The sequence below is a fragment of the Sminthopsis crassicaudata genome, chromosome 4 (assembly GCF_048593235.1).
Source record: "Sminthopsis crassicaudata isolate SCR6 chromosome 4, ASM4859323v1, whole genome shotgun sequence".
In the NCBI taxonomy this organism is placed as follows: domain Eukaryota; kingdom Metazoa; phylum Chordata; class Mammalia; order Dasyuromorphia; family Dasyuridae; genus Sminthopsis; species Sminthopsis crassicaudata.
In genome coordinates, this window is record NC_133620.1 from 441,465,059 (window position 1) to 441,477,124 (window position 12,066).

Genomic DNA, 12,066 nt, shown 5'->3' on the forward strand with positions numbered 1-12,066 from the left:
TCTTATCTGGTTTTCCTACTTCCAGCCTCTCCCCTATTTACACATCCTCCACACAGCAACCAAAAGAATATCACTAATGCACAGAGGTTTAAGCATGTCATTCTTCTTCTTCTTAAAATGTTTCAATGGCTGCCTGTTGCCTCTAGAATAAAATACTCCTGTTCAACTCCTCTGCTCAACATTTAAAACTATTCACAATCTACTTCCAACCTATCTTTCCATTTTTTCACATTATTCCTCCCATTCTATATTTCAACCTACCCAATGGTCCCTAAACATGACATTTTGCCTTCCACCTCTATATACACATAGACTGTCCCCAACACCTGGAACAGCTAATAATAGCTAATATTTATATAGTCTTTGCTATGTGCCAGGCACTGTAGTAAGCACTTTACAGTTATTTTGGCATTTGATCCTCACAACAACCTAGAAAGTAAAGGCCATTATTATTCCCATTTTACAGATGAGGAAACTGAGGCACAGCTAGTAAGTAACTTAGATAGTGCCTATTCCAAGCCCAGCATTCTATAGCAACTGCACCAGTCCCTCCCTATCTTGTTCTCCTTCCTCATATCTAACCCTTGGAGTATCTAGCTTCCTTCAAGCTTATTTCATGTTTCTCCTTGTATCACTAGCACCTAACATACTACCCAGAACACAATGGGCACCTACTAAATGTTATTGGATCGAATTAACAGAGAGGAAATTACTTCAGAAACATATCAGATATAGGGGAAAGCTTTCCTTTGATTAAAAACAAGCAAATGGAAATTGAGAGGCATCAATGGCTAATGGATAGAAAGCCTTTGTCAAAATAAAAAACACCTGGATTCAAAGCCTTTGGCATTGGGCTAGTTACCCAAGCAACTCTCTAAGACTACAAGTTACAATCACTGTCTACATCAAGGAAAGGAATCTCCAAAAGAGAAACTCTCTACATTGATGAAGTCATAAGTCTGGGCAAAAAGAAAGTATATTTAATTAAGTAAATAACCCATAATTAAGGTATATGTGGTTGATTGTATTATTAAAGAGAACCACATATAAAGGTTTTGCTTCTTCCTTTTATCTTAGTCCTAACTACTAAATAGGTTGGCTAGGGGGCACCAGAGTACACAGAATGCTGGGCCTAGAGTGAAGACATCTTTCTGAGTTCAAATCTGATCTTAGACACTGGCTGGCTGTGGGACTCTGGACAAGTCACTTCATCCTGTTTGCCTCGATTTCCTCATCTGTCAAATGAGCTGAAGAAGGAAATGGCAAACTACAATAGTTTCTCTGCCAAGAAAACCTCAAATGAGGTCACAAAGAGTGGGACACAACTGAGATGATTGAGTAACTACTAATTCAATGTTGGCCACTAGGGGGAGTATCTTCCCAGATTTATTCTATACTTACAGCAGGAAAAGAAAGCCCTCTATTAATTCAGAACCTCACATCCAAGGAAAAGTCAACTGAGAAACATATCAAGTAAAAAAAAATAATTATAATAATTTCAAGTGATGAATTATATTTGAGAGGAACACAGAAAAAACATAACTAACAACATATTCAGATTTAAATTACAGTCAATTAAAGGAGAAAGGTGGAAAAGAGATAGGAAAATAGGACCCAAAGGAAGGAAGAAAGGGAAACAAAAATAGAGACTGACAGACATAAATCAGAGTGAAAGAGACAGGAAATGAGGAATAGAAATAGGAGAGATGGCTGGAGAAAATAAAGAAAAAACAGAGAGACATTAAGTTTATACAAATGTACCTCTTAAAAAGAGAGGAGTATTACATATAATTTGATGAGCCTATATTTGACTAAATATTTGCCAAAGATCTGAAAAAGCATAGTTCTAACTAATCTAACTAAAATTTGATAAAATTTTGATAAAATCTTCCATAAGTTCAGAAAGTTCCTCAATGGGAGCTATCTAAACCAAGGAAAATCAGAGGTTTGCCCTCTTCCCCCAATTTTTTAAAATTGATATTTCTGAACTTAAATATTTTTAAAAAATATAAATGTTCCAATATAAAATCATCTCACTTTTCATAGAAAAAACTCCCTTACTTCTCATCTCTTTGAAAAGTAGAAACTATCATGCTTCACTTTAGAGAGTGAAAGGTTATCTATTGTAATAGAATAAAATCAATATTTTGTTTCACATAAGAATTTAAATTTTTATTTTATTATTTTATTATATTATTAAATTTTACTTTTATAGCTAGAAGTATAAATATCTCATCTGTTAGACACTTCATCATCAATAAGCATCTAAGTACCTATAATGTGCAAAAGAGCAAGGTGCCAAATAGTCTGCAGATAGGTGATTCCCGTCTCATGCCCTATGCTCCAAGAATCTCTGTTCTGTGGAGTCATCTCAATTTTATGCAATTCTGAAAGCAGTAAAAAAAAAAATACAACAATAGTAGAATGAGGATCTAGAAAGCACCACCTTCAAGGACCTGCCTAGACAACACAGGGAAGGTTTTCCTATTCAGATTCTCCTACCTCCTTATTCTGTTGTGTTTGTTGCCATCTCCAACGCCGTCTTAGTGCCTCCTTCTCAACTCCCTTCTCCATCAATGAGTAAAGTGCCTTACGTAGCATTAGGTCTCGATCATGGAAACCCCACATTCCTAAAGAAGGAGAGAACTTGAGAAGAAAAAAGGCACGGCAAGCACTGATTGACTCTGCATGGATCAACTGTATGAAGCAAAGTGGGCTGAGCCTCAGGTTCAAAGACCATAATTCAGGGAACAAGTGAATACAGAAAACTGAGTTCTTCCTGACCTGTGCCCCAATTCATTCCAGGATGCTACAATCCCCAGCCATCATGATTTAAGGAAGAAGGGCAGATCCTAATTTACAGAACGTGACACTTTTAGAAGGGCTCTGTCTCTACAAACTCCTATTAGGGAATCCTTACAACTAAACAAAGTCTAACTAAACTAACAAAATCAGAAAAACTAATCTTAAAGCATATCCTCCCTATATATAACCAATATTTATGTTGTCCAAGAGGAGTGTTTATGTGTGTGTGAGTGTGTGAGAGAGAGAGAATGAGAGAGAGAGAGAGAGTGAGAGTGTGTGTGTGTGTGTGTGTGTGTGTGTGTGTGTGTGTGTGTGTGAGAGAGAGAGAGAGAGAGAGAGAGAGAGAGAGAGAGAGAGAGAGAGAGAGACACAGAGAGAGAGACAGAGAGAGAGAAATGAAAGAATTTGGATTATAACTCTTTCCTATTGCACTAAAGTAGAGTAACTCTAAGCAGAACATAGAGGATATAAGAGACATATAGAAATGTCCTAAGAACTTCTGGAAAACCACAGAAGCAGAAAAGATAGGTCTATCCCATAGCCATAGGATATGGGGGAGATTGAGAGAGGTAAGGAAAACAGTTTTTTGAATAGATAAAGACTACTAGAGCTGCAAGCAGTGAATGCTATTTTAACTCAAAGAATAATCTTGATGGATTCACAATGAAGCAATGACTATGAAAAAGGTATATGAAAAAAGAAAAGTCAAACATAGTTAAGATATGGAAGGGGGGGAGGTCATGATAGCCTAATGCAGATATACTCCCTAATGGGGTCTACACTTTCTACCATCTCTAAATAAATATTTGGTCACTGAACAACAGCAACCTATTTGAGTTTCCCATCTTGGCTGATCCAGCACTGATACGTGTGTCTCACCTACACTAAAAGTCAGATCATGATGCACACAAAGGATCAGATACAATGGATCCCTGCTCTGCATGGAGAACAGTATAGAATTGTTCAAATAGATTTCCTTCATATCTCAGAAATTCAGCTGACCCTTTCACAAAAATACCTTGGGTTTTACAAAAATTTCCTTGGGTTTTACAGGTTTTCTTCTTGCTACTCAAATCAAAAATCTGGGAGAACGCCAGAGACCAGGCTAGGACTCACCAAGAGAAGCTGCATGTAGGAGGCAGTTTCCATCTCCTGTTGTTGCTAGAGGCAGAAGTCTTTGGCAGGTCGGGTCTACACTTACCCACCAGTTTAGGCGCCCTAGAGAAATATTAAGGATGGCAAGAAATGGACAAAGTAGGTTAAATAATCATCCTTTTCATCAAGTTCTATGTTTCTCTGTTTATGTCAAAACCGATTCAAATTAAAATGTCAATAATCCCACCAACCATGGATAAATTCCTCAAGGAGTCAGTCTGAAACAACCAAGTTCAAATGATTAAAGAGAAATGTTAATAAGGCTGAAGTTATGGATTCAATGCCTACATGGGCTCATAGCTTTGATAGTATGTGGCCAGAAAAAGCATTTTACTTATTCAGCTACTTGGCAAATATATACTATTTACTGTAAGATGAATCAGCAAGTGTCCTAAAATGTCAATATGTGCTATTGATATATTTCTTTCTCTTAAACTAATTAACATATCAACAAAGTCCAAAAAGAATGTGCAATGTCCTACAAACCCAGTCCCCCTCCCATGAAAAAAAAAAAAAGGAAGAAGGTACACTCTTATAGTAGCACCATTTTCACATATGGCATATAATTATATAAACTACTGACAAAAGCAGTCTCATTGCTTTATATTTAATCCACAGAAACTATTACCTAATTGTGGATTATCTACAGATATTTCTAATCCATAACTGGAATCACTCTCTTCCTCAAAATCTAGCACACTCCCAGCTGCTTCATAATTAGGAAGGTAAATCTGTTTGTTGAGGAACAATCATAGCCATAGTGATCCTGGGGATTCCTATGAGGTATCTGTGATAATTTCTCCTTTCCATTAGCATGGGTAATTGAGAGTTGTTTATACTCAATTGGTATTCATTTTGTACACTGCTTTGTAAGCACTTCTAAGTCTAAGCGTCTGTCTCTGTCTCTCTCATGTTGACTAAAGTTTCTGGAGGACATAAGTGATACTATACTCTACTTTCTTTTATTCATTCCCAAACATTCAGGATTAGATTCTGTATGTTATTGAGTGTGCAAGGAAACATTCAATACATGTTTCAGGCTGTTTAAAAACTCTGAATGTGATTAAATTATGCCTTTCCCACTGAACCTGGAAGCTTGAGAACTAACCTTAAAGTAACACATCAATCCTATTTCTCAAGAATGGTGAAAGGAACAACATGGATAAAGATGCTGACCTGCTTGTTCCAGGGCAACCAACATGGACTGTTCAATAAGATCCCTCTCGATGAAGTTGCGGAAGTCTTCAGTGAATACAGTGAGGTCTGGAAGCTGGAAGGCACAAATGGGCATCTCCAGAGGGTGTTCACTGCTCCCCCCACTCCCACCACTAGAGGAGACATGGGAACGGGCTAGGGAAACGATGCTGGAGCTGGCATGAGAGATGCCCCGGGACAAGCGTTTCTCTGCAACGAGAAATGGATTCCCTTTAGAACATAACATCTTGTCCACTAACCAAAAAAAATACGAATACTCTAAGAAGTGGAGGGTCTTTTCATTGAGAGTCCAATCAGAAAGAAACTTATTTTCTCATAGTCTTAAAACAGGACTTCAAAATTCCCCCTTCCAAAGGTCAAAAGGGATGGGGGAAGGGCAGACTATTCATCTGACAAAATAGGAATATTACCTTAAGCCCTGGAATCTTGAAATTAACATGAAAAAAAAAATGACCAATTACAAGTAATTTCATTCCCTGAACTGTGATGAGGCTAAGAGGAAAAAAAGGCTTTTGTCAAAAATTTGCCATATGCAAAATAGGGGCAACTGGGTGGCACAGTGGATACAGCACCAGCCCTGAAGTCAGGAGGACTTCAATTCAAATCTGGCCTGAGATACTGAACAATTCCTAAGCTGTATGACCTTAGGCAAGTCACTTAACCCCAACTGCCTCAGCAAATAATAATAATAATAATAAGTAAAATGTAGTCAGAGCTGACTATAGCCCTTATAGTATCTTAAACCTATTGAAATTCTATGGGAGTTTTTCCACCCCATGTAACCTATCATGACCATTTACCTCAAGATAAGTTCAGGGATTATATTTCTTTATTTCCTCTCCCTCAAAACAGAGCCCCAAATATAGGGGTCACCTAAAATGGATGGAAATCACTGATTTTGACTGAAGAGACCCTATAAGCTGAATGCATTGAGGCTTTCTTGGTTAGAAAGAGAGAATAACATCCTGAGAACTCTGTTGGCTACTGACAAATTACAAGAAATATTACTAAATCCCCTCTTTTTGGTTTTCCAATTCCTTCCTTCCCCACCCTTACTCTTTATGAATACCCTTGTACCTTGGATAATGTCATCCTGACGATGAAGGGTGGGCCGGGGGGGACGAGTGGGCTCCCTTTCAGGAGGTCCCTTCTCAGGGAGTCTGGGGCCACCACGACTCTCACTGAAGGGTGGGGGCAGGTTCCCAGCATGGACCTGACGAAGTTGTTCAAAATCATTGAGGGCTGCACTTACATCCCAATTTTTTCCTGATCAAGAGACAACAAAGAGGGAAAACTGATCACTTGAGTATCAAATAAATACAGGAAAGGCATGGAAGAACATGCAAGAGTCCTTGACTTAGAATGCTAATAACCACCAATGTGCACATTTTGCAAGATTTAGGTTGCATTTATTAATATACTTTCCAAATGTCATATTAACAGAGTTAATTTTACAGAGTTCATATTATCTAAAAATATGTGATATCCCTCATGACCCACAAAACACCGAGCCTAGAAAAGTACACATACTCCTTGCTCCTTACTATCATTTTCAGATTGTCCTTTGCTACTAAGGATTCAGCAACCTCTCTTCCTCTGAAGTTTCCTCCATCTATCTTTGAAAGACTTGTCAAAATCATTTATTAAGTTTCATGTTGTTGTTCTTTTATCATGAAGTCCTATACATGGCTCATAGATTCCCTTCTCCACCCTACCTCCTGTCCTCATATTAGAGACTTTAAAAGTTGATGTCCTCTCAAAGTACCAATTACCTCTATCTTAATACCTCAGACACATACATAAATAGAACCACCCACTGTGGTGGTTCTTAATTATCTGAAATTCGGAAATCACTTTCTTCATTAACAATTTCCTATCTTTTTCTGTTTCACTCTTCAGCCCATTTTCTATACTAATTATGACCCAGTCTTGTTTTCCCATTCCAAGCTTTAGCTCTCCTTTAGCTTCAATCTTCTGAAATCATGAAATCACCCTCACACCATGCAAAAGTCAGCTATCCCTAAATATAACTTCTCAAACCCAAACCCTGGATCACTCACCTCTACCATATGCCTTTTTTACAGCTACTCATCTGATCTTAAATGCTATTGAAGAAAGAAATGTAACCAGATCATATAAATACAAGACAAACTTAGATTATTTCAACTTAACTGTGCCTTCATTACCACATGGCAAAATAAAAAGTGCATTTTTCCTTGACTTTCAATTATACAACCTGGAGCAGCTATTTCAAATCTTTTTTCTTCTTTTAAGTTTTTATATCATATTCTCTTTGTTCCTTCTCAACAGAGGGTCTCGCTTCCTACTTTAATAAAAAACTAGAGTCAGTCTAATTTATAAGCAATCGAGCCATTCTCCAATTGATAAATGGTCAAAGGATATAAACAGACAATTCTCAGATGAAGAAATTGAAACTATTTTTAGCCATATGAAAAGATGCTCTAAATCATTATTAATCAGAGAAATGCAAATTAAGACAACTCTGAGATATCATTACACACCTGTCAGATTGGCTAAGATGACAGGAAAAGATAATGCACAATATTGGAGGGGATGTGGGAAAACAGGGACACTGATACATTGTTGGTGGAATTGTGAATACATCCAGCCATTCTGGAGAGCAATTTGGAACTATGCTCAAAAAGTTATCAAAATGTGCATACCCTTTGACCCAGCAGTGTTACTACTGGGCTTATATCCCAAAGAAATCTTAAAGAAGGGAAAGGGACTGTATGTGTAAGAATGTTTGTGGCAGCCCTCTTTGTAGTGGCCAGAAACTGGAAACTACGTGGATGCCCATCAACTGGAGAATGAAATGGCTGAATAAATTGTGGCATATTAATATTATGGAATATAATTGTTCTGTAAGAAATGACCAGCAAGATGATTTCAGAAAGGCCTGGAGAGACTTTCATGAACTGATGCTGAGTGAAATGAGCAGAACCAGATCATCATTATATACTTCAACAACAATACTGTATGATGATCAATTCTGATGGACGTGGCCCTCTCCAACAATGAGATGAACCAAATCAGTTCCAATAGAGCAGTAATGAACCGAACAAGCTACACCCAGCGAAAGAACTCTGGGAGATGACTATGAACCACTACGTAGAATTCCCAATACCCCTAATTTTGTCTGCATTTTTGATTTCCTTCACAGGCTAATTGTATACTATTTCAAAGTCCTATTCTTTTTGTACAGCAAAATAACTGTTTGCACATGTATACATATATTGCACTTAATTTATACTTTAACATATTTAACATGGGGAGGAAGGAGGGGAAAAATTAGAACAAAAGGTTTGGCAATTGTTAATGTTGTAAAATTACCCATGCATACATCTAGTAAATAAAAACTATTAAAATAAAAAAATACACACACATACACACATATGTTTGTATGTGTGTATGCGCGCATGTGTGTATGTGTGTGTGTAATTCTCTAGATTAAGAAAAACAAAACAAAACAAAACTAGAGTCAGTCAATAAGCAGTAAGTGCTCACTATGTGCCAGATACTATGCTTAGCACTGGAAATACAAATACACACACACACACACACACACACAAACACATATTTTAGTTCCTGATTTGGGGAAGTTCACATTCTAAAGGGAGAAATGAATATATAAATAACTAGGTACATACAAGATATAAACAAAGTAGATGAAATATAATTTAAAAAGGAAAGTGTTTAAGCTGCTGGGAATAACAGGAAAGACTTGCTGCAGAAAATGAGATCTGAGATTGAAGAAAGTTCAAGTTAACTAAAAGGCATAGGTGAAGGGACAGAGCATTTCAAGCATGGGTATTAATTAGTACAAAGGCACAGAAATGGGAGATAAATTTCGTATGTGAGGACCTGCAAGTAGGTGACTGTAGCTTAGGCTGCAAAATATATGGGAGGAATAAGGTGTAAAAAGTTCAGAAAGGTAGGAAGAAACCAGATTTTGAAGATCTTTTAATGTCAAAGAGAGAAGTTTATTTTTAATTCTGGAGCTCATCTGACTGGGTCAGACTTACAATTTTGAAAAATCTTGACAACTGCATGGAAAATGGACTGAAAAAGGAAGAAACTAAATGGAAATTTGAAGGATATTCTAATAATCCTGGAGGGAAGTGATAAGGTTAAGTAGGAAGGTGATTTTATAAAAAAAGATGTGAAGGTAGAAATGATGGAACCTGACAATAAATGTGGATGAGAGTAAGAAGTCAAGAATGGCATTGAGTTTGCCAGCCTGGGTTACTCAGAATGGCCATTCTCCCATTAATGAAATCCTCCTAAAACTTGCATTTCGGGAAAAGGCCCAAATCAGCCAATCCTGATTCTCTAGACTTGTTCAATGTACCTCAGATGCCTTCTGATTCTACCCCTTGAAGTAGTACACTTCCTAAAACTTTCATTTTGGGAAATGGCCCAGACAGCCATCCTTTATTCTCTGGATTTGGCCACTACACCCTCAAAAGGTTACCACTGTCAGATCTCCTTTTATGAGTTGGCTTCATCTATTAGAATGTAAGCTCCTTGGGAGCAGGGACTTTCTTTTCTGCTTATATTTGTATCCTCAGCACTTAGCACAGTGCCTGACATATAGTAAGCAATTAATAAATGCCTATTGACTGTTAGCATTAGGGAAGCATAGAAAGGATAGTGTTTAGGAAGAAAGACAATGTTTTAGACCTAATATGAAACATTCTGTTTGAAGTATCTAAGATGATGGGTGAAAAGTAATTGTTCAGCAAAAAATACTAGAGCTGGATATTTAAAATTAAGAATCATATGCATAGAGATGATAACTGAACTCATAGAAGCTAATGAGATTATCTAGTGAGTCAAGATAGAATAGTGACGTTTAACTCAAATATATCATTTATCTTAACCTTCTTCTCCCCACACCCTAGTATATTTTTCTTTCCTCCTCTTTCCAATCCTTTTTTTAAGATCATCAAGATATACTACAGTCACAAAACATTTATTAAGCTCCTACTATGTAATAAGTACTAGGGATACAAATTGGGGGGGCAGTGATTCTTGCCCTAAAGGAGTTTATAATCTAATGAAGGAAGACAATACAAAAGCTAAAAAGGAAAAGGGGAAAGGTACCCTATATACAGGGAGATAGCGGAGAAATCAGTCAGACAAGTTACAAAATAGTGTAGCCAGGTAACAAATGAGGAGAACTATTCCTTGTTATTTTGTCTAATTAGACACACTCTAGTCCCTTGATGATGACAGGGACCCACAGGGGATGCATATATCATCTCACATTAGAATATAAGCAGTTTATCCTTTTTTGGTCACTTTTGACTGTATACTTTTTAGTGTTCATCCATATTTGTGTTTGTCCTTCAAAGCTTCTTTAATTCTCTATTCTTTTCATTATAAATATTTTGAAATCCTCCACTTTATTAAAAATCTATTTTCCCCCTTATAAAGGATTACACTGAGTTTTGCAGGATAAGTTATTCTTAGTTATAAACCTACTATGTTATATGCTTTCTGAAATATCTATTCCAAACATTCTGCTCCTTTATAGTGATGGCTGTTAAATTTCACATGATCCTAATTATATCTCTTTGGTAATAGAATTCTTTCTTCCTGGCTACTTAATGTATTTTTTATTTGACTATTAAACTTTGGACTTTGGCAATAATTTCCTGGGAGTTTTTTGAGGTTTATTTGAAAAGATAACCTTTTGGATTTTTTTTTTTTAGTTCCACTTTTTCTTCTGGTTCTAAGAGAACTAGACAGTTTTCTTTAGTCATTTCTTGAAATATAACATCTAGCATCTTTTTGGGGGGGCATGACTTTCAGGGAGTTCAATACTTCTTAAATTATGTCTTTTCAATCTATTTTATAGATCAGTACTTTTTGCAATGGAATGCCTTATATTTTCTTCTATTTTCTTTAGTTTTTTTGACTATGTTGTAAATATTTCCTTTTTTTCCCTCATGGCATCATTAGCTTCTATTTAGTTCATTCAAATTTTTAGGTATTTGGTAGTTCAGGCAAGTCTTTATGATTCTTGTATCAAGCTATCAATGCCCTTTTCAATTCTTTTCCCCATAGCTCTCATTTCCTTTCATTTTTTCCCTCCAGCTCTTTCATTTAATTATAAAAACATTTTCAACTATTTTCTAAAACAAAGTCTTCTTGCTTTATCTCTTCCAAGAATTCTATTTGAATTTTATTTTAAGGTGTGTTTTTCTTTGAGGCTTTGCTTATAAATTTTGGAGTCATTCTCTTCTTCAGGATTTATGTCTTGAGCATCTTTGTCGCAATAATAGTTTTTTATAATAGGATTCTTTTTTGGTTTGCTCATTCTTTCAGCTCATTTTTCCTGACCAGACATGCTGTTAAAGATTCTTTATATATCTAAAGGGAATATCTGTGTTTGTCCTGTTGTTACTTTCTTAGGATACTAAATGTATTATTTAGAATCTCAGAGACACCTCACAAGCTAAGGACCTGATAACTTTCAGTGTTGCCAAAATGTTCCGATCCAGTACAAAGTCTGATCTGAACTTTACATGTTCCTGACCTGGCTTTGGGTCTGAACAATAGGCATATAGTCCTGCCCTATTTGGAATTTCATTAGACTACTGTTGGATTTAGCCATCCTGCTAGAAAGCTCTGCTGATTCAAAATGACAGAACTAGACTAAGATTCCAGTCTTGGTCTTTCCTATATTAGCTTCATACTAGACTAGAAAGTGGTTCTGAGACCTCTCTCTTCTAAGGTACAAACCACAGAGCTGCTGTATTTCTTAATCTGCTCCTTAAGGGGTACACAGCCTAGGGCCCTCAACTGCTCCTCACCCTCAAATACTACTCTGGCATAGGTCCTCTCCTCAGTTTGCCCTGGATT

At 36.6% G+C, this 12,066-nt stretch overlaps 1 protein-coding gene across 12 annotated transcripts in view; it reads right to left on the reverse strand.

Moving 5' to 3' along the window:
• OTUD7B (OTU deubiquitinase 7B) overlaps positions 1–12,066 on the reverse strand; it is a 75,286-nt gene that overhangs the window by 12,920 nt on the left and 50,300 nt on the right. For 8 of the 12 annotated variants that reach the window (XM_074263345.1, XM_074263341.1, XM_074263346.1 and 5 more), the window contains exons 3-6: positions 6,253–6,441; positions 5,137–5,364; positions 3,922–4,023; positions 2,503–2,630 (exon numbers count right to left, since the gene is read on the reverse strand). In XM_074263345.1, the coding sequence (XP_074119446.1) occupies positions 2,503–2,630; positions 3,922–4,023; positions 5,137–5,364; positions 6,253–6,441 (647 nt within the window). The remainder of the gene's footprint in view (positions 1–2,502; positions 2,631–3,921; positions 4,024–5,136; positions 5,365–6,252; positions 6,442–12,066) is intronic. The other 4 variants (XM_074263352.1, XM_074263348.1, XM_074263350.1 and 1 more) reach the window with 1 other exon arrangement.